General features: G+C 31.6%; 1 protein-coding gene across 1 annotated transcript; it reads right to left on the bottom strand.

Annotated features, from left to right (window-relative positions):
• Nucleotides 1-440: 440 nt before the first annotated feature.
• On the bottom strand, nucleotides 441-5,138 carry LOC114759792 (ethylene-overproduction protein 1). Its single transcript, XM_028949044.1, has 4 exons — nucleotides 2,807-5,138; nucleotides 2,177-2,468; nucleotides 1,776-2,085; nucleotides 441-799 (listed from the first exon to the last, which is right to left on the bottom strand). The coding sequence occupies exons 1-4, from the start codon at nucleotides 4,738-4,740 to the stop codon at nucleotides 582-584; spliced, it is 2,754 nt and encodes a 917-aa protein (XP_028804877.1). The 5' UTR covers nucleotides 4,741-5,138; the 3' UTR covers nucleotides 441-581.
• Between the last annotated feature and the right edge of the window lie 17,730 nt (nucleotides 5,139-22,868).

Genomic DNA, 22,868 nt, shown 5'->3' with positions numbered 1-22,868 from the left:
GTACAATGGACCAAGAAAAATTACAAATGGATAAATTTTATGAATATTTACCTTAAGCCCATTTGGAGATGCAGTGTTCTTTCTACTGGTGCTTGATGGATATACCCTGACAGAAACATGGGAACACAAATTCTATTCTAGTCTATTCTCTGGAAAAAACGAAAGCATGCAACTACCAAAATGAAGTAAATTTGTGGGGAAATAGATATTTGAATCTGCTTATAAATATGTCACTGTACAAGAGGGTGTAATTGGCGAGCCATGGCTCACAAGAATACATATCAATCTAGTTTCTCGTATGAAAATCTGGTTTTCACGTGAATCATCCTCCTAAGGCATAAGTTCATCACTTTCATCTATCCATTGTCATGTTGTCATCATGCTTTTTTTGGCTTGGCTACCCACAATCAATATTCTCCGCTTCTTTCCTCACCAAGTATAGATTTCAGCTGAATATTATGAGATTTTTGGGGGGGGGGGGGATTCAGCATTCTGAATGTCCCTACAATTTTCTACACAAAACAGCTCAGCATATCAAGATTTCTCATTCTCACCATTTGACTGTTTGTGTTGAGATAATATTAGCTCGATTTTTGTGTCCTCTGATACAGATTAAGTGTGTCAGTGTGTTTTGGATCTAAGCAAAGAGCTGCTTGGCAATCTTGAAGAGCCAATGCTAGATCGCCCATTGACTCATAAAATGCTGCTCTCAGATGAAGCATTTGCAGATCAGGCTTGAAGTTTATGGCCTTGGTGAGTTCCTCCACAGCTTCAGTTTCCTTTTGCTCATCCATCATAACTGGTCATAAAGGACAGTGGATGTCAGTACAATACGTGATGTCAAAGGTCATATGTGTATTTCTGAATTGAACATAAAATAGAGTTTTAAAGTACTGGTTATATGTGAGAATATAAAAGCCTTGCATCAGTTATTCTTTTATTTCCTAATTATCCTTTTGCAGCAATATATGCACATGTATTCTGATCTTGTTTAGGATGGAAGGAGAATAAAATTTCTTACTATTGCATTTGCTAATATGTTTCCTTTTTGCATGGTATATCTATCCAGCCAACTACTTAACGAACTACTTACTGGAAACAAGTTGCCCAAGGATTTAATAAGCTTAAGCTTAATAAAGAAAATGGCGATATGCATTGAATGAAAAAGCTACTGCCAGGCAATTGTTCAAGTGACTTTAGCAAGCGAATAAATTTCAATTGCATTAACTGCTTTACAATGAGATATTCAATCGCAAAACAGAGGAAAAGCGTGCGTATAGCTTTAAATTTCAATAGCACTTGCGAAACTCCTTACTTAGTGTGCAAAAACTTCATTGTCTTATAAATCTTTTTCAAGGAAGTTGAATCCTCACTATACTGTATGCAAAAGCAAAAAGACAAAAAACCAAAATCAAGCATTATCCATATTTAATGCAAATTTATAATCATGCCACTGAAAGTTTAGCCTTTCATAATAGTTTAAAAAATCTCAATTCATGTTAAAAATGAGGGCAGCAGTACTAAGTGCGACGGTTTAGTGCTTAGCGTAGTCATCAAACAACTGAGGGAACCTTGGAACACACACACACAAAAGTACTTAAAATATAGAGTTCATCTGATTTGAGATGCCCACTTTCCTCACCCACAGGAAAGCTGATAAATGAGCAAAATTTGCATAGTCCAAGAGCATCATGGCATTATCTGATATAATTATCCCCACTTTGACTCCAATTCAAAGTAAATAGCAGATAACATGGACTGAAGGCAAAAAGTACCTGCAGCTCTGTATCTGTATGGATATGTCCTTAAAGGATCTAGTTGTGTCGCTACGTCAAGATCAGACTTTGCCATCTCACGATCCGAGTATTCTGATCGTTTCTCATATGCCGAGGCATTGTTCATTGCCTTCTCAATTAGCTTAGTCATTTCATCATACGCAGATTTACGCTGATTTTTCTGATGATAAACGCGTGCCAGACCTTGATGAGCTCTTGTGTGTCTGATTGCAAGGGCATTTGAGTAGCATTCTTTCGCGAGATCTAGCTTCCCACAATCAACATAAATACTGCCCAGATTATTCAACGCCTGCAAAACATTGCAGCACGCAATCAGATAATATTAGAATACATATTTGATGAGCAATAAGAGTAGCAGAAGCAAGCCAGAGATCACTTACTTGTCCTTTACGAAGTCCATCAGAAGGACATTTAAGAGCTTCTTCTAGAAGTTGGATAACATTTGAAGAAGACACAGGGTCAGGATTAGCATCTGCCAACACATATGCTTTAAGAAAAAATGCTTCAAATGATCTTTGAATTGAAATGGACCTCTCAGCCCGAGCCAGTGCTTCCTCTCGATAGCCAGTATCATAGAGAATCCATCCTTCATATATTAGTCTTTCTTGTATGGAACTAGAATGGTTTCTAGCCAACCGAAGACTACGCATTGCAGCCTTTTGACAGTTTAACCTTAAAAAATTCAAAGAGAAAAGTAACTCATCTGAATGTAGACAATAATTCCATTGTACAGAGATATCAACAAGCCCTTAGATGAACAAAGCATCTAGGTACAAGTAACAAGGATATCAGCAGTACTAAATGTGATAAACCAGTCATTCGCTCAAGGATGTTTTTGAATTGGCAAAAATGAAAGTAAAAAGAAGGGAAAGAAGATTTCATTTTGCTTTAAATGAAACATTTCATTTGTTTCAGTTTTCCTCAATTTAAGCATGCTCAGAAGGTCCAAGACAGGAAATAACTCAAGTAAACATGAATTTAAAGTCGAAGAAAGATAACAACAGCCTCACCTTAAAAGAAGTAGAGATTGACGAAACTCTAGAAGGCTCTTTCCAGGTTCATTTTCCAGCATCTGATGTATAATAGCCAGAGAACCAATATCATCAACAGAGGACCATTGTTCGTATAGTTGCATCCAGCAGTCAGCTAGACTCTTAGGCTGAACCCTACGGATAAGAAGCATAAGCAAGTATTTCCCTTTGATCTTCCCATGTGATGTTATGACACTGGGTTCTAATGTTAACAATGCTCGAATATCTCTCAAGGCACTTTTATAATCCTCAATTGAAATAAACAACCAACACCTTAATTCAAGGCAATCAGGAGAGAGCTTAAATCCAATAATTCTGTCCAGTTCCAAAATTCCTGCCTTTATCTGCTTCTCCTCTGCCTTTGCCAGAGCTCTGTATTTATAAGGAAACGAAAGTGAAGGATCCAATTCAGTTGCAAAATCCAAATCAAAACTCTTTTCCTTTCCAATATTATACAAAGCCCTTTCCTGATACATCCACCCAGCTGGTTTATACTCAAATATGATAGAACTTATCAACTTGTATGCTGAATATGGTTGACCTTGCTTGTGCTTTGTTCTAGCCACACCGGCCATAGAATAAACATGACCTGCCTCAGCTGCTGCTTCGAAATAATGCTGTGCTTCTTTATATTCTTTCCTTTCAAGCAGCACACAGCCTAATTGATGAAATGCAAGGGCCTTCTGCCATTTTTCTACGGCACATTCTCCTAATCTTTCTAGTAACATCAGTGTTGTTTTAGATGCCATGCTTTCTTCCATAGCCACCTGACTTAGGAAATAGTACAACAAGAAAGAAGCATACCCAACTGTGGCCAAACTTCCCTTAGCCTCAGAGCTACAGAAGATTTTGATCACTCTAGAATTGTACAGAGAATTCGGCAATTCTCTAAGTAATACCTGTAAACATGACCCTACTAGAAGGGAAGCTCTCTCTTCTAATGCATAATGAATGAGAAATGCTGCATCTTCAAGATTACCAACACTTGAGGCCAAATGGGCATCACAATCAGACTTCATTTCCTCACAACAGAACCTATTAGAAAAAGACAAAAGCTCCAAAACAGTCTCAACACAGAAAAGGTCCAATCTTTTAGTTCTGCTGTAAATTTCCACTGCTCTCATCGCCTCTGGACATATACCATTTCGCGAAAATTCAATCTTTCTCATTTGGGACTCTGCAAAACCACCATAAAGCATAGCCTTAAATGGTTCTGATAAAGCTGCGATTTTGTAACGAACGCAGTTAATTTCCTCGTGACCAATGCAGAATGAAACATCACTTTCTTCATCTGGTAAATTCACACTTTCTTCTGAAATCGTAATAATATCTTGATTTGGCTGATGGAGACACTGGCAACGACTTGCAACCGAACACGGACTATACCCAGATGCTAAATTGGCCTTTGGGCATTCGAGCATGTACCCATTACAGTCCATTGAAGAGACACCAACGAATTCATCCTCCCTTCTTTCGAACCTTAGCCATGCCGAAAGCACAATCTTTGTTGGAATATCGTCGGCGTTCTCTCGGGCTGTTTGGAGACATCGACGAAGTAACTTCAGGTCTCCAAGGCAGCGAAGAAGAGAGTACTGTTCGATGCAGAGCAACGGTTTCTGGGACCGTGGGCAATTTTCTAGGCGGGAATATATGTCTGACAAAGTCTCAACAAGATTTATGGGTTTAAGGTAAGGGTCAATGGGGGGTTCGAGGGAGTCGGAAGAAGGTAGTGGAAAAGGAAGGTTCTTGTCAATTCCTGAGATTGAGTTGATTCTGGATTTGGATTTTGATCCAAATGATTGGATTCGATATCTACTTCGCTTAGAGGTTTCGCTGATGGCACTGGTGTCTGAAGAATAAAGGGCATGAACTTGAGTGCTCTTGAACCGTTCAGTGAGCTTCAAACCCCGCATCTTATTCTCGTCTTCAGTGAATATATACTCTGTTTTTCAACCCCTTCTGAAAAAGACGATAGCTTTGATCGCCCATAAACTGAAGAAGCTGTGAAGAAACCCAGAAAGCAGAAAGAACAAAGAAGAACGACGATTACTTCACTATTTTCCAGGGAAATAAAAAAAGAAGAAAGCAAAGATAGTGGGGTGATTAATTCTGATACAAATCAGTGGCCTAAACTTGGCCTTCTTAGCTATAAAGGAGTGTGCTAATCTCAGATTTTATATCCAAATATCATTCGCGCTTGTGCGTAAAACAGATTGGTTGGAGTCTGAGCTTTACACAACAAAGACTAAACCAACAATTTGCAGGACAACGACTCCACAGAATTGTGCTTTCACAGAAAAAGAGGAGAGAGAGAAGACAGCACACGTAATTCCTCACGATGGAACCACTCCAATGAATGGGAGAGACGACAGGGCTAGATGATTTTGGTCAACTAGTTCCATTATCAGATTCTTCTTTTTGTTAATTCTCTTTTTTCTTTTCCTAAAATAAAAAAATTATAACTTTTTTGGGTGTTTTGGGAATCTGAGGAAGGAGGTTAATCATAGCTCATATTAAACCGCAAAATCTGCAATGAGATGGAATTTGCACATCAAGCAAAGGCGCATTTGCATTGGGTGGAGTAAGTTGAGATGACCAATCCCAAATATTTTATGTTGAGCGGTCTTATCAACACCAAACGGAAGAGCCATTGACTCATTTTTCGGTTTAAAATACTTAGGTCATTTTAGAAAATGCTACAGTTTAATATTAAATGCATATTTGAATGCTCATTATATATGGTCAAAACTAATTGAATGGATGTTTAAATGCAAATTCAAATTCCTGTCAGAATAATTCACAGGTTGACTTTGGAATCAAAACATTGGAGTAAGAATAATGTAGATTTTTTTAATAAATTTGATAATTATACTTTTCCTATTTTCTTGAATTTTTAAGGCAGGCCTAAAGTCTGATTTGAGAACTCCAAATCTGAGGTCACAAAAAGCACATCTTGTGCTAGTAGATGGTCATTGGCTATTTTTGCTATTGGTAATAAACAGGTCTAAACTTTTTTTTTCAAAAAAAAAAAACTTCGGACAAATTTTGAAGAGAGTGAGGTGGGTGGTATGCATAAGAGAATGAGGAAAACTATTCATTATACTAATTGGCAATAGGTATGTTTTAGCTTTTATGTTTAAAGATCACTTTTTTTATTAATTTAAAATATATTTATAAGTTATTATTGATATGATTCATTTTCTAAGCTCTGTGATGCATAGAATTTATGTATGTATAGTTATAAACTTATTAAAATTATTTTTTCGAATAAAGTTACTATCAAATCATGTTTATGTTGCAACCATAGAATTATGAGTGTAACAGTATAATTAGTTGACTTAATTAGAAGGGAATTAAAAGATGTTCCTCAATGATCTAAATCCTCTTTATATTCATGAAAAGAGAAAAGGAAATTCAAAATTAAAAAAAATAAAAGCGATTTAGACATCCAACCAATATGCCAAAATCACTTTTAATATATGGTGGTGATCGCCATTTGAAGAAAAGTGATTCATTATGGCTTTTGTTATAGAAAAAGGAAGTGATTCCAATTTCCATAACTTTCTTGTCTTCATTGGATATTATTTAACTGAGAATTATTTCTTTTAACATGCAGAATTTGATGAATAATTCGCACTCCTTACAACTTTTGTAAAGAGAGGAAACTGCATAAAATTTTGATGATTGATTAATATATTTATATTGAAATTGATTGTATCATTAAATATAAACCTCAAATTTATTAATAAAAATCTTAGAAATATAAGAAATATACACAAAATTTGTTACTTTTAATTCTTTTTTACTATTATGATTTTTCAAGTTATTATTTCTTTCCATACATAAAAACATATAATCAATACATTAGAATACATCCCAAAATTTTAATAAGTGCCATTATTTATAAACGGCAAAAAATAATATGATTGGTTTCCTAAATTTTGTTTAATACATATAATATGTTTAGATATTGCTGAATATAAAATATATGCTTGACTAAAATAATGGCCACAACATCTCCACAACACGTGAATATATATACAAAAATGCTTGACCGCATCTTTTAGTGACATGAAAAAAAAAAAAAAAGAAGAAAAAAGAATCGAATTCTTCAGACGTCCAATGGCAAATAGTAATGGACGTATTAATAAGGGAAAATAAAATATAATTACTTATTCCATCCTCTTATTATTTTAAGAACTTCCAGCATATTACATAATATTGTATATTTTGTCTAAAATATTAATTTTTTATTTAATATCCGTAACTAATTAATCAAATTCCTATAATTAAAAATTTTTATTGAAGGTAATTTTGATATTTTACAAAAATAATTCATTTTAATTGATTTCAGCAATTTATGTACTTATTGTAATAAGAATTGAATGACTTATATTAAATAAAGGGATTAGGAAGATCCGAGGAGGTTACATCTGATCTGGCTAACCCAATTTTTTCTTTTCTAATATTTTTTTAAAATGATTTCCACATCACAACTCAGAATTTATATAAATCACACAGTGGCACTTGTCATCTAAAGAGATTCGATCAATAATCGAAAGTATGTAATCATGAAATATAGCTGGAGTATGACAAGAACAGTATATGCATGTATGATACGGATGTATTTCTTTTAGAAAATAGATGTTTTATGATTTTTTTTCCAAACAAGTTATAATTGTAATTTAAATATGTATAAACATATTAGAATTTAGAAGTTGATCTTGTTAAACAAATATGTATGTCATATTATATTATTAGTAATAAAGTTGATTTTTTTAAAGCAAATTCATAAAGCTGCATTGTAACGAGGGGCAAATATTCCTCTTGATTTTGTGAAATTTATATGTATCTAGTACTGCAGTACATGTTGATTTTTCTAAAAAAATTTAATTAGAGCAGGTTCAATGTATACAAAGATTCATCCCATTGTTAACAAATTAATTTCATTGATCCGCTATCTGTATCTTAAATAATTAAACTATTTAATTTGTGTGTGTATGAATTCTTAATAATGAATGCAATTATTATTATTTATGTAGATTTTTTTTTATCAAATTAATCTATGTAGATTGAGCCATATGTGCTGATACATGGAAGTTCCGGCTAATAATAATATACGGACATATGTGATTATAGATAGATAAAGATACTAAAAATTAAACCAGTCATTAAATTGGTTGGGGTAATGATCTAAAGTTGAGTGGCCTAATATGATTAAATTCAGCTTAATTCAATCATACTTTTTACTACCTCCGGTCCTAATTATAAAAGCCAGTTGACTAATTTGAGGAGATTAAGAAAATAAGTTGAGTTAGTTATTTGTTTTAAATAGGTGTTGTCTTTTCTAAAATATCATTGCTAATTAAGTGTGTTGACTAGAACTATCATTATTAGAAGGGGCTACTTTGGAAAAAAAAAGTATAAATATGAGACAAAATAGATTGAGGTTTTATATTTAGATCTTATCTTAAGGACTAGAGGTAGTAATACATACAATTAATTAAAATATATAAAATAGTGTTCATAGATTTTATAAACTGTTAATTTTATTCAAACATCAAATAAAATGATTACATAAAAAGGTCGGTTAGTTACATCAAGTCAATTTGAGCAAAGCTCAAATGAATCAAATGAGAAGGTCGGCCTAACACGATAGAAACAAGAAAGCAGAACAAAACAACAAACAACAAAGACAAGTGATAAAACTAACATAATAAGAACAGAAAAGAGACAAATAACATCACGGAAACTAAAACAATCTTGTATCTGATTGTAGTCTCCCATTATTGTCAGTAGATCTGAGTTAGCTCAAAACTGAAAATCCTTGCTGTACCAACCATGTCCCTTCCACATATGGATGCTTCGGAGCATGTGTTTATTTTTCACAAAGTTGTATCATACGAAGGAACTTGCAGATATGCTTTTAAGAGATAACGTCACTACGAGGCATTGAGACAAGCCAACGTCTCACGATATTTGCACCCTTTGGTGTATTGAAAGGAGTTCTGGTATAAAACACTAATCATATTTGATCCAAGAGAACATAGTTACTAGAGCACATATTTGACGACTATTTTTTTTAAAACTCAAAACAGCATCATTTCAAGTTTAGTAAGAGGAGAATAAAAATATAAAATCCAATCAAGTTGATTTGTCCAATATACTTTGGGTTAGATTGATAATGAGACTTTTACTGATTCACTGTATGATGAACTAATGCAAATTGGATTTTAACGGCATGATATAAATAGATTTAGCCTTTTAAATAAACTATAATGATGGAAAATAAAAACTCTGTTATATTATCACACATCTTTTTTTTCCCTCCTCTTTTCTTCATTTATATGCTTTCTTCATCTTCCTTTTTACCCCTAACTATCTGGTCTCATTTTTCCATACTTTTCCCCCCAAAAAATTTCCCTTTTTTTAATTACTTTTTATTTCATCTCAAACATTATTCAAACTGTGCTTTCTTCTAAATCAGTTTTGAAACTAAAACAAAGACATCTACAAGCATATATATCTGTCTTGATCCAATAAAAATTGGAACTTCAATTCTGCGATTTTCCCTCTATTCTTTTCAAAAGAAACTGGACTCCAATTATTATCTTTTTAATTGAACAAACATTCTTGAATAGACATCATTCAAAGTACCATATATTATTGAGATCCTACCATATAACATATCTATGTTAGAATTTCACATGATAATGTTGGTATTCCCAGAAGAATAATTGCTAAATTAACCCAACTTGCTGTTCCTGTTCAGAAAAACATAAAGGCAAGAGGGACTATATATAAATATATATAACTTAAATAATATATAAAACAAACATACCAAAATGACAAGAATAAGGATCACATCCCCAAAATCACCATGTGACACTAGTCATTCAATTGCTTTATTTTCCCCTATTTTCTCTTGCAGATATCAGATATACACTGCTCAACATGGTGGAAATGACCCCAAAAATCTTAAGATCCAAATAAATAATTGAAAGAATCGTCACATTTGCTCAAGTCAATATGCTTTGCTTGCTATACAATTGTATATCAGGCGATAGAAAGGAATAATTTTTGTGGTTAGGAACACAAGATTTTCGGATTGAGATATTCCACAGCATTTTACATTTTGAAAGATATGATAAAAAATGTGTGCAAGATTCACTTATTTTCTTTCCATCAATTATTTATCATGTCTTTCAAAATACAAAAGGTGTTTATCAAATAAATATATAATATTTTTTTTGCATAATAAAGATATATTATTTAACTCCAAAGATTTGTATGGTACGTAGCGGCATTATTCATGGTTCTGTCTTCCAAACTAAGTGATCGTACTTGACACTTGGCACAATTTCAAATTTCATTTGTGAGATTATTTAATTTCGTGCAGATGTCTCTACCAATAGGTTCATTTTGGTAAGACAATCAACCACCACCATGTTTAAGTGGTGGAGCCGTGGAGATAACTTAAAACTAAGATAAAATAAATAAATGAATGAATAATCAATATATCGAGGGGGGAAAAGTCACATAAAATATTTTTTCCTAACATATTTTTAACTCCAACTTGAATGATCTAATGTATTTGTATGGAATTTGATATGAATTTCGCTATTAAAGTTGTGAATTGTGTGACCCTTTTATAATTTTTTGATTGATTATTGAGGAAAAAGATTTTGCATACATTTCAAAATATATTGTTGCAAATTTTTTCCTTTTAAATTTTGGCGGAAGATAATTAAATAAATGCATCATAAAAGTACATATAAGTATGATTCCATTTGTTACTTAACCATATAACAAGAGAATTAATTAAATCTAATATGATTTTAACAAACACATATGCTTCGATGGCTCCAGCGCAAGACAAATTCATAACAATAAGAACAACTAACAAACCAATATATGTAATATATTGTTGGCAAAAAAAAAAAACTAATATTTAATTTCGCTTCAAAGCATCCAATGATCATCAATACCATAGTACATCTGCAACAGAAAATAAAAATAATTAAGAGCGCAGTACATCAGAAATTTAGAATCACATGTTTTACGATTATATGCTTGTCATTGCAGGTCCACTTGTAATAAAAGCGAACACATATGTTCTGAATTTTCTGGTATGGTGAATTAATCAAATGAATGATGAACAGTTATGAGGATAATATTTTAGGATAAATTTTGAATTTGAATTTGGGGTCGTGTTTGACTTTTGAGTTTGGACATATGATAAAAGAGAATGTGTGTGTGTGTGTGGGTGTTTTTTTTTTTTTTTAATCCAGTTGTTTATGTTACTTTTGTCAACAAGACAATTTGTAGAGATGAGTCTCAAACCTTAATTATTATTATTATTATTATTATTATCAGTTTGTTTGATGTTGACTTGGTACTACAATTGTCTTAACTAGAAAAAGGGGGATAAATAAACAGGAAGGCAAACAACTTATGAAAACCAAATGTCTTGAAAGTTAAATTAAGGACTATCTTGATTTTTAATACAAGATCCAGTTGACTAATCTGAAGGGATTAAATAAGTTGCTAGATTTTTTTAGGTATAGCATATGTTATATAATTTCTCTATAAAATACTTATGTGTATTATTAAATTATACTAGCTTCTTCTGATCCTTAATATAAAAACTGGTTAACTAATTAGATCAAAAAAGTTTATTGAGTTAGTTATTTGTAAGACATATGTGTTATTTTTTCTGGAATATCCTTACTAATTATATGTATTAGTCAAAATTACTATTTGATAGATCTTTTAACATGTGCAATTATTACAAGGACTGTTTTAAAAGGAAAAAAGAATAAATATAAGAGACAAAGTAGATTGAGGTCTTATATTTAGAACCAAAAAAAGTATCAAAGTAGCTTTTATATTAAGAACCAGAGTAGTATCTCAATTTATAAGCGAGGCAAATTATAATTAGTTTAAATAAAAGTCATAAATATGAATACTTTAAAGTAATTTAGTAATTTTCTTAATCTTTTAAAATTAGTTAACTAGATCTTATATTAAGATGTATAGGTAAGATTAATTAATGGAACCATGAACATTGAATAATTGGAGCTTCGTCCCGATGCTTTATAAATTTTGCACAGCCTAAAAGCTTACTTGGTCTTGGCTCAATTCAGAAGCTACAGGGGACTTAATTAGCTCTGGGGCTTTCATTATTGAACTAGTAATTCTGATGGCCTATCTCATGTTGGGCCTTGTCCAATACTAATGTTTAATCAAAGGGATAAACCAGCATTGTGTAAATTTTATTTTTTCTGAGAAAGTGTAATTTTTCTAAATAACAAGGCCACTACTAGGGTCTAAGACTCTGTGGAAAAAAGGAAAATCACGACACGTCATTAAGAGGTCCTTTGTACCTTGTGATGATTAGGTTGATAAGCAAGTCATATTCCACACATTTGTTTGCTTAAAGCAATTATCAACGGAAATGATGAGTTTCTAAACTCGTATTAAATTTTTGAATTTGATTATGTTTAGTGACTTTATATGATTTTTATGGAAATTTTTTTGTTGAATATGATAAATTATGAACATTAATAGATATAATTTCAATTATTTAAATTTAAAATATATTTAAATGAAATTGATCTTATTTTTTATATATTAATTATTTGATTATATACTTTTAATATCAGTTTATTAATAAAAGTAAACTCTTACGAGTTCACGATATGAGTTTACATTATTATCACGAATTTATTTAACCTTGCGAGTTTGACAACCTTGCCATGAATGTCCACAGAGCCATCAATATCCAGTCTGAACCACCTTAGGAGTCGCAGGAACCACCTTAGGAGTTGCAGGAACCATTAAAAAAAAAAAAAACAGTTCATTATTAATGAAACTTGACTAGGGAAAATTATTCCGTCGCTCTTCAAATTTTATGTTTGGAATGTTTAATTAATGTAAGCCACATATATATATATATATATATATGTTTTGCTCTAATGCAAAAATCCCGAAGAATGTGAATAGTAAAAGTATGGGGAGTTCCGGCAGTAATCAATAAGGGGATTGCCTGTATTAATAGAGAAGGATACGTGTGTTTAGCCACACAAAAAAAAATGATGAGGATGATATCAAAAGGAAACTGTTTTTCTTGTTTTTTTTTTTTTTTTTTGAAGAAACTAAATTAATGTCATTTATATTGGAAGAATATGGAAAGACACCATGTGAATGAAAGATAATAATGCCCATATATACTAGAAAATTGTTCTATTTTTATGTTTGGGTTGTCATTTTTTCAGAACTAATTAATAACGTCATCTTACTTGGTTTGGGTTCGGACATTGCCTTGTGATCATTCATAAGGCTTATATTGAGAAGATAAAGACTAAGAAATCCATTATTAACTAAGTAGCATTGATATATATACCGCCTCCAATTCTTAATATAAAAATTAGATAACTAATTTGGGGATATTAAAAAAATTAGTTAAACTAGTTATTTGTAACAAATATTTGTAGACTTTCGTAACTTACTCTTATTCAATCATGTATATTAGAATTACACTTGGTAGAATTACTTTAGAATTAATAGAGATATTTTTGAGAACACATTATAATTAAATTTGAGAGACAAAGTAGATTGAAATTTTATATTTAGGATCCTCAAGTAGCTCTTATATTTAGGACTGAAGGTATTATTAAAGAAAAAAAATTAAAGCACTCTCTTTTTATCCTTTTAAATAAAGAGTCATATGTAATATTGTGATAGTCCTTTTCTGTGTTGTTTTTCTTTTATCTTTTTTTTTTTGCTAGGGTTAAATTTTAACGTGACTGTCAAGTTGATAAATTTACATCACTCTTCGTCTTTGCAATATCATTTGTATGGGAAAAGTAAATTTTTTAAATATTTGGACCTACAAATTTAAATAAATGAAAAGTGCCACTTATTTTTACTTATATATATTCATAGATTTATTTCATAAACATTTTCAGATATTTGGATGCAAAACATTTTTTGAACACAAAATATAATCCTTCTAGCCCACCGAAAAAACAGTGAAATACAAAAAATTTAAATCATAAACCCAAGGAAAGAAAAAAAGAAATTAGGAGATTAAAAATCTGGAAAGCAGATACATAATAACGTTGTCGATCTATAAAATCAAAGGCATGTGACCCATAATATAGTTGTTCAGGGAAACCTTATGGAAACTAAGAACCCTGAATCTACAAACGAACAAGGCATTTCAATGCAACGTTTTATTTTCTTAAGGTTACAAAAAAGAAGAAGAAATATATGAAGCGAGGATAAAAGTAATTAAAAATAAAAGCGAAGCTCTGAGCTAGCGTTATTATTCTCACTGAGCTTTGGAGGGTTAACAATGGCGTCCAACTCATTCATTGAGGCAACACTGTTCAGGCAATTCATTGTCTGCCCATCATCCACTTCCATTCCTAAAGATGTTCCTTCTGCGTTTTGAAAACCTTCAAACACAAAAAATATTAAGTGACATAAAAACCCATCAAATAATCAGATATAATCAGAACTTCATTTGCATTTAATAATTAATATAAGTCTTTTTTTTTTTGCAAAAAGAAATAGATGAATTGGATCCTGGGATTCATTAGGGCCAAGATATGCCAATAGGCTCAAAAAGCATTTACAAAGTTATTTATAGATCACCCACTAACAAGGTCCTCATATCATTAATAGGATTTGAACTCACGACTTTATATATTATGAGTCAACTCCTTACCAATAAAACCAACTCTTGTTGTTAAGAAAAAGAACTTTTGTTTGCAAGTTCTTTAGTTAAATAAATGTTCGCATTTATCTAATCATCCATACTCAATAGCAGAAGAAAGGGCACCCTATGTTTTTGATTTATTTTAAGGTACAATCTCTAATGCTTGATATAAGATATTTATTTAAGTAAATTAAAAATAACTGAATTATTTATTTATCAAAAATATGTGTTGGTTTCCTAAAAATATCTTCTTAAATTATTTATATTGAAACTATTCCTTAGTTCAAATTCCCTCAATATGTGTAATCAATAAGAATAACTTGAAAAAAATAATAATAATTAAGTATAGGGAACCCCAGAACAAAATGGATTAAGATTTTATATTTAAGACCAATTTTAAGCTTTTAACTAGTTCTTATATTAGAGACTGAAGATAGTATTATGTACATTCTTAAACAATTAATCCAAATTTTATATAATATATGTTCTTTAATTTTAATCCCTTATAATGAATTGCTCGCTCTGCCACTATCTAATAAACTTGAAGAAGGCAAAGTTTGTTGATTGGAGTGTTATGAATACATGATAATGATGCTCTTGTTCACAACGGCATATGAATTAATTATATACTAATAAATACTGGAAAATAATTTTTTTAGAAAAAAATATAAACAAATGTTAATTTGCTTACCTGGAGCTGGAATAATATCGGCATTAATTAGCAAATGTTGATTATTGGGAAGAGTGTCCCAATTTGCACAAGCCATCATTGCTTGAGCCTCTGTCTCCTTTTGTCGCTTTTCTATTTCCCTCAGCCTATACACTTCTGCTTGGTTCCTTTCTATTTCACCTGCAAATTCTCAGTTCTCAGTTCTACGTTACCCAAATTTACTTCTCAGTGAACCACTGCCACTCAAATCTTCTCAAGAATACTTTGATATTCTCAAGAATACTTTGATATAATAACAAAGTACTAAACATATATACCAAGTTACTTAGTGTCTAAATTGAACCTAATGTATATGTATATCACAGAAATATATACTACACAGTCCAAGGAGCTAGCGAAAGCAAAAAAAAAAAAAAAAAGGATATATATATATATATAGAGAGAGAGAGAGAGAGAGTGAGGATGACCTTGTTTAAGCAATCTTTCATTCTCCAGAGCTTGGACTCTTTGCGCCAAAACTGTTTGCTCCAACATCAACATGCGCTTAAGATTGGCAAATGCTTCGACTTGAGGCTGAAGAAGAGTAATCTGCTTCTGCACAGAGTTCAGTTAAACATGAAATCTAAGAAAGCAACATCTTATATATATGTACACACACCAGAATCATTGACATGTTTCTCTGGAAATGCATTATCCATGTATATCTATATATACACACCTCCAGTTGTGCGCATTGCCTCTCCAAATTTGTCACATGTTCAAGCTTTCTCAGTCTTGATCTATGGGCAGACATCCGATTTGACATCACTCTACACGCAAAAACTAATTATGATTAGCAAACCAATTAGGATCTATGATTCATTCATTCATTGAAGATAAATGTGTGTGTGTGTGTGTGCGTGCGCGCGCGCACATATACCGCTTGAGCTTCCTGGCATCAGAAGGATCAGATACTTTGGTTGGTTCATGTTGGTAGTTAGTTTCGAGATTCGAGGATTCATGATGATGACGATCAGAAGAAGCATCATTGAGCAAGACATTATTATTCTTCTTCCTGGGAGCAGAAGAAGACTCAGGTGTTTGGCGCTGTTCGTTCTTGTCTTGTTCTGAGTTAGCAGAAGCAGCTTCAATGGCAGGAAGAGAAGGAGAGTTATTATTAGGGTTTTTCAGAAGTAAAGGAACTGGTCCCAAAGGAGGCTTTGAGGACGACAACGATGGTGATAAGTGAGGTTTCTTGGTTCCTGATAATTGCATTCTTATATCACCTTGGACATTGCTGCCACACTTGTCTTCCATTTCAGAGTCTGCAAAGTTACAGGAAATCATAAAGACGCCATTAATGAAGAGCTTCAAAGAACTATATACTATACACAGAAACCTAATGATGATAAAGAATAAAAGTGGACCTGCTGTTAAGGGCTTTTTACTTCGCGAGTCTTCCATTTTCTCAGTTGGCAGAGTCTCCAGAAATAATCACAAAGACGCCAAGAAGCAGGAAATCAAATATTTATATTACAGAAAGCTAATAATAGAGGAAAAGTGTGGGCTTGTTTTGGTATACAGCAGTGCCTGCATTAAATGGCAAAAATGTCCTCCATTGCATCTATTATTTTGGCTATGGAAAAACTTTTAAGAGAACGTTAAATAGATATATGGTAATTTGTAGGTAATAAGGAAAGTTGTCAGCCCTGCATTAAAGGACAAGAATTTCAAATAAATATATTCGTGCTTGTAAAACTTGTAAAAGGGGTATTTTAGTAAATTAATTGGATGCTGTATCTCGTTAGATACATATTGATGGGTTTTTCTTTTTAGCATTTTATTTATATTTTTCAGCTCCTTCTGTGTCATATATAGTTGTGCTGATTTTATTAAATGTTAAATAAAACCAAATACAAATTAATGAATAAATGATAGCTGTCTCTTATTCAAACCAGAAAATTCACGAGGATAATGGTCCCATTGGAGCAGAGTTTTTTTTGGCTTAACATAGAAAAGATAATGATGAAGAAAGTTTCCATTTCTCAGTAAACTTTTGCCACTTGGATAGTAGAGAGATGCCCTTGAGGTACTTGCCTACAAGTTATTGGCTGAATTTAATTATTTGCATAAAAAGATTATTTCTCAATTAGGAGGAAAAGATAGGGAGAAGTAGAGAATCAAAGAGAAGTGCACTGCAAGTTATACAGCAGCTGTACAGTTTGAGTATCTAGGGGGTTTGAACAGCCGCCAAAGAAAAAAATGTTATTTTAATAGAAGGTTTAATGGCAAGTTTGCCCTCTAAATTTCAGCCAAATGTAAAACTTTTAACTAGCATAATGTTTTCCTGAAAGTTAAAAAAAAATGGTGCAACATTTGATCAATATTGATTGTTAGTTGAACAATTCTAGCTAGAGCTAAAGGAAAGTATTGCATTGTTTTGAATGTGGAATCATATAATGTTGGTGTTATATTGATGGTTGACAGTTTGGTGATACAAGAAGAAAGTTCAGTAAAAGCAACAAGAAGAATTGCTCAGATACTAGAAAATGACGTTTATCTAGGTTGTGTCATAAACCATAGCTAAACCTATTGATGGTGTGAGAAGAAATTTTAGCTTCTGAATGTTTCACATCCGATATTATATCAAAACATTCTGTTTAGAAATTTTTATGAAGAAGCAATTGACATCTAAAGCTTTTGATTAATGTTTTTTAGTTATGGATGTTCAAAATAAAAGAAGGATTCAACATGTTAGCAATGCCAACACATTCATATTCCCAAACTTAAGGGATGTTTGAAAACACCTATAAACACTTAAAAAAATATTTTCACGCAAGTTAAAATAAAATTTCTCTCACATAAGCTAGTCCATAAGTAAGGTCTAGATTTGCTCTTAGTTTTGCCTTTGAGCAAGTCTAGACATGTCCATGAGCAGGTCTAGGCAATTTAATCTTCTTTTGATTTAGTGTTACAAAGAATTGTTGTATCCTTTTCTTTTATTTGAACATTAATATCCCAAAGTCATTACGCCAATTGAAAATTTACAATACTAATTTCTCTGTCTCCTTCAGACAAACTTTCAAGGCAAAATTATCCTTTAACCATTGTAATTGTTCAACTATCCGTTAACGTTGGTGAAAACGTTCCTATAAAGTGACATTATACCAATTTGTAAAACTTTCAATGAAGAATTCCAACAATCAAATGTTAAGGATACCAATTATACTTGGTAGAAAATTTTCAAGACAATTTTGTCATTAAAGCCGCCATATTTTAATATTTATATTTTGTTCTAATTAACCACTGATCTACAAAGCATTAATACTTGGAAAAAAAATGGAGACCACACACATTCTGTACTTGTGCGTACGTATTCATTTTTACTATTTTTCACCCGTCTATATCATTGAATTTTTTATAGTAAAATATAACAGGAAAAATAGAAAAAAAAACAATAGTAATTTGCAATTTGTTATAAGCATTTTTTTAATGCATGTTTGTAGAAACTTTTTAACCGAAACATTGTTTTTAACCGGTGTAGAAATTTTTCTACGCGGATTAAAATTATAACTTATATAGAGATTAAAGTCCAATATCACTGTGATTTATTTACAAAAACGCTTTCGCTTCCCCTGTCTACTCCTATTATATGTTTTGAGAAATGTTTAGGTCAAGATTGATAGTTGTTTAAAAATCCGTTCTGAAATTTTTGGCTTGAATTCCTAGTGCTTTTCTACAATTTTCTTATGGATTTTATTTTGGATTTGAATTGGCAAATACAAGTGTCAAATTTTGTTAACTTTTTCATTAACTTTCTACACCGTTTAAGCAGTAACTGGTATAGAAAGTTCAAACATTCTACCCCTTTTGTTTTTACACCGGTTTTAGAGTCAGTAGAAAAATTTAATTTTAATCAATGTAAAAAGTTTTCATTTTTCTTCTGCTAGTGAGTTTAACAATACTCTCTCAGGTTCATAATACAAGTCATTTTAACTAGTTCATCATAATTAAAAAAAGGTAATTAACTCATTGAATTCACTCAAATTGAATTTTTTTTTTTAACTTTATCCATATTAAATAAGGTTGTGAAGGGAAAAAAAAGTAATTACATTTAAGTATTAATTGTAAGAACAAAATTGATAAATAAACATTAATGACTGTTTAAGTGACTTATATTTTAAAACAACATTCTTCTAGAAATGACTTATATTGTGAACTGGATGGAGTAAATAAAAAATAGAAGAGTTAGGGGAGGAGAAGAGAAAGAAAAGTAGATCAAGAAGCAAATTAAAAAAGAAGTTCAATATTGAAGAATGAGAGGAGGTTTCTTGTAGTTGAAGTAACTAGTGGGTTTATACCAGTATTTGTTCACCGCATAGTAAGGTCTACGCCGCTACAAAAAGTACAATCAAACTTAACATACTGACGACCTTTTAAGTTAATAAATTAATTTTAATATATTTATCTTTTGTTTATGTTTAGTTTATAGGGATTATATTTAATTAAAATGCTTTTGTTAAAAGATGGGTACATTGAGCCATCAGTTTGGGTAATCAATTACAAGTTGAACTTGAATAATCTAAGGAACCAAAAGATTTATTTTTTTAATACTTAGTAGTTGCTTTTTTAATTTTGAATAAATATTAAATACGAGACAGCTTCAAAATTTTTAAACGCTGATTATTAATCAACATTATTTGTAATTTTTATAATTAATTTATTGTCTTTTGTGTGTGTGTGTGTGTGAACAGATGACATGAAAGAATTGCCCACGATTCATGTTATGATTTGAACTTCTACGAATAATAGTTTTATTTTATTGAACAAAACATATATGTTTTTGTGTATTGAAAATCTGTTTTAGAACACAACAAAGTTTGGCACCATATATATAGTTTGGCCTAGTTGTACGAAGCTTGTGTGAAAATAGTATGTGATTTAGAAAAGTATTAATTTTAATTAATACCGGTTAGAACAATGTTGTCTTGACTAGTTTGATAATCGGTCTGGTTCTAAAAACATTGAAGCAAATAATATGTGTTATTTAAATTGTTGTGCGCGTTACAAGAATGAGTTGTGCTATTGAAGTGACTATCTACCAAAAATGTCCAATTTTATTTTGATTTTGGGTGAAAAGGTAAATTTACCTATTATAATATAAAAAAGAACATCAGCACCGTAATAAAATGTTGGGTGCAAAAAAGCTTTTCAAAACGGATCAAAATTGCAATTACCGTTAACTTAGGTCAACTTCCCTTACTTTTAAATGGTGAGCCCCGCAATTTTGTCCGTGTGTGCTCTCTTACTTGTACTCTGCCCAATAAAAAGATCACAACTCAAACTTTTACTCCTCTAGTCCTGTTTATAAGACAGAGAGAGAAGATATTTTTTAGTTTTATTTTAGGGCATTGGAAGAAATTTTGTATGAATGTACAATTTTATCCTTTATTTATTATTGTATTGACTTTGCTTAGATGATGTATAATGTATATTAAGTAAGGATAAAATTGAAAAGTTGTTGAATTTTAAACAAAAATTAATAAAGTTTAAGATTTTTTTGGTCTATACGAAACATGGTGAAAATGACTTATAAATAAAATCAGAGCAGTATTTCATATGTCAATCCAGTCACTATATGATATTTATTATTTTAATAATCTTTTTAATAATTTATATTCTCTCTCCTGATTACTAAATGTTTACTTCCTCTTTCTCTCTCAGTCTCCCTTTTCTCTTTCGGCGACAACGCCCACATCCATGTCTCCATTGCTTGCGAATAGTTGTTGTCGAAGTTGTAGTCAACCTCCATGGCTGAACAAAGTTAAAGGGTGGTTCAGGTGGGAGTGGGAGTGTGAGAGTGGTGGTTAGAAATCGCGAAAGTGAAGGAGAGAGAATGGTTATAGAGAGAGAGAGGGAAAGAGTGCAAGGAGAGAGAATGGGGTCAGATGATCTTTTCCTTTCCCATCGAAAAAGAGAGGAGGAATGTGTGTAAAGTGTGGTTGGATAAGAGGTGGCAAAACTAGCTTCTATTCTATTTTACTTTTACAAATGTGACTTGGAATAAAAGTATGTGATTTATGTTTGGATTGACATTTATAAAAAATCAATTTAAAAAATTAAAACTTGTTTGGATTAATAATGAGAAAGTAAATATGGATGTAAAATGACTAAAAAATGCATGAAGTTTTATATGAGACTCAATTAATTAATATAAAAATATTAAGAATATACATGAGTGTTTTAGAGAGATCGTGTAACATATAATATAATTAAATAATTTATTTAGCTTTTTAATCTATTTAAATAATATTATTAAAATATTTATCATTAAATTTTGCAATTTATTTTTAAAAAAATAAATTTAATTTTGTAATATTATTATATTTATTAAAATCTAAACCCTAAACAATATAAATTAAAAAAAAATAATATAAATGTTGGTAGGAAAAGAAATGTGTTGGCCGACACAAGGATCACTGACAAGGGACACGAAGGTAAAACTATTAGTGGGTCCCACTCACTGCTCTAGAGGCAAAAGCAAAAAAAAATTCTATTGAATAAAAGTCAGTTTGAAGCTGCAATGGTGATGGAACAAAACGCTGTCCCAAACAATCTTTTTTCTTCAAATAACTCTTCGACCCATGTTTCATGGAGCCGGTAATATGGGTTGAGCCCGCGGACTCAACCCACCAACCCGCCACTTAGTGGCGGGTTGGGTTGATAAAAATTAGGACCATTTTAAAATGGAAGTTTTGAGCCCATAACCGTCAAACCCAAACCCGCCGTGGGCTAACCCGCAAGGTTGGCGGGCCAGCCAGTTTAACCTTTTTTTTTTTTTTTTGCAAATTTTTCCTTTTGCCTCTTGGTCACTTCACTTGGTCTGTACACATAACACAGGCCAGCTACTACACTATCAATCTCGGCCCAGTCCACACTCCACACTGACTCACTGAGCACTTGGAGACTTTCATGCTTCCAACGTACGTTTCGTAGGCTAAGCAGTAATCCAAATATAGCCATAGAACGGGAGCCATGTGTCAGGAGGAGAAGGAGAAAGAAAGGATGAGAAGAAATTAGAGTTGACTCTCGTGACAGATAAGACGAGATTCAAGCATTCAATATGTAGACACTAAATGGGACCCATTAAAAAAAAAAAAAAGTAACAGCCATTTATAAGAATTAAAGGAAATGATATTTTTAGTTCAATTTGAAAAGTTTATAGGTATTTTTGTACATCTCAAAAATATTACCATAAACATAAGAGATAAATAAGATTAAGATATTATATTTATGACCAAAATAAATTTCTGACAAAAAAAAATGTAACATGCACGTCTCGTTTCCATCAAATAGTTATTGAAGTCAGAGTAATATGACATTCAAACCACAAATCACTTAGTTAAAGACAGAATTTTAAATCACAAAAGGAAAATAAGAGGGCGATACATCACAATTCAAACTACAAGTCACTTAATTGCAGAGTATTAAATCACAAATGGTACTCTCTCTCTCTCTCTCTCTATATATACACATAGTATATACGGTCAAAATCACAAGTTATCAAATTCTAATTACCTTTTTTCTTTTAAAAAAATTGAGCTTTGCAATAATTGATCATAGCTAGGGAGGGAACTTAGTTAATGAATTATGTTGTTGAACTCAAT

Source organism: Neltuma alba, unplaced genomic scaffold (genome assembly GCF_004799145.2).
Source record: "Neltuma alba isolate B1F8T4 unplaced genomic scaffold, ASM479914v2 tig00010901_pilon, whole genome shotgun sequence".
Taxonomy (NCBI): domain Eukaryota; kingdom Viridiplantae; phylum Streptophyta; class Magnoliopsida; order Fabales; family Fabaceae; genus Neltuma; species Neltuma alba.
Note: the sequence above shows the minus strand (reverse complement) of the source record. Positions and strands in the feature narration are given on the sequence as shown.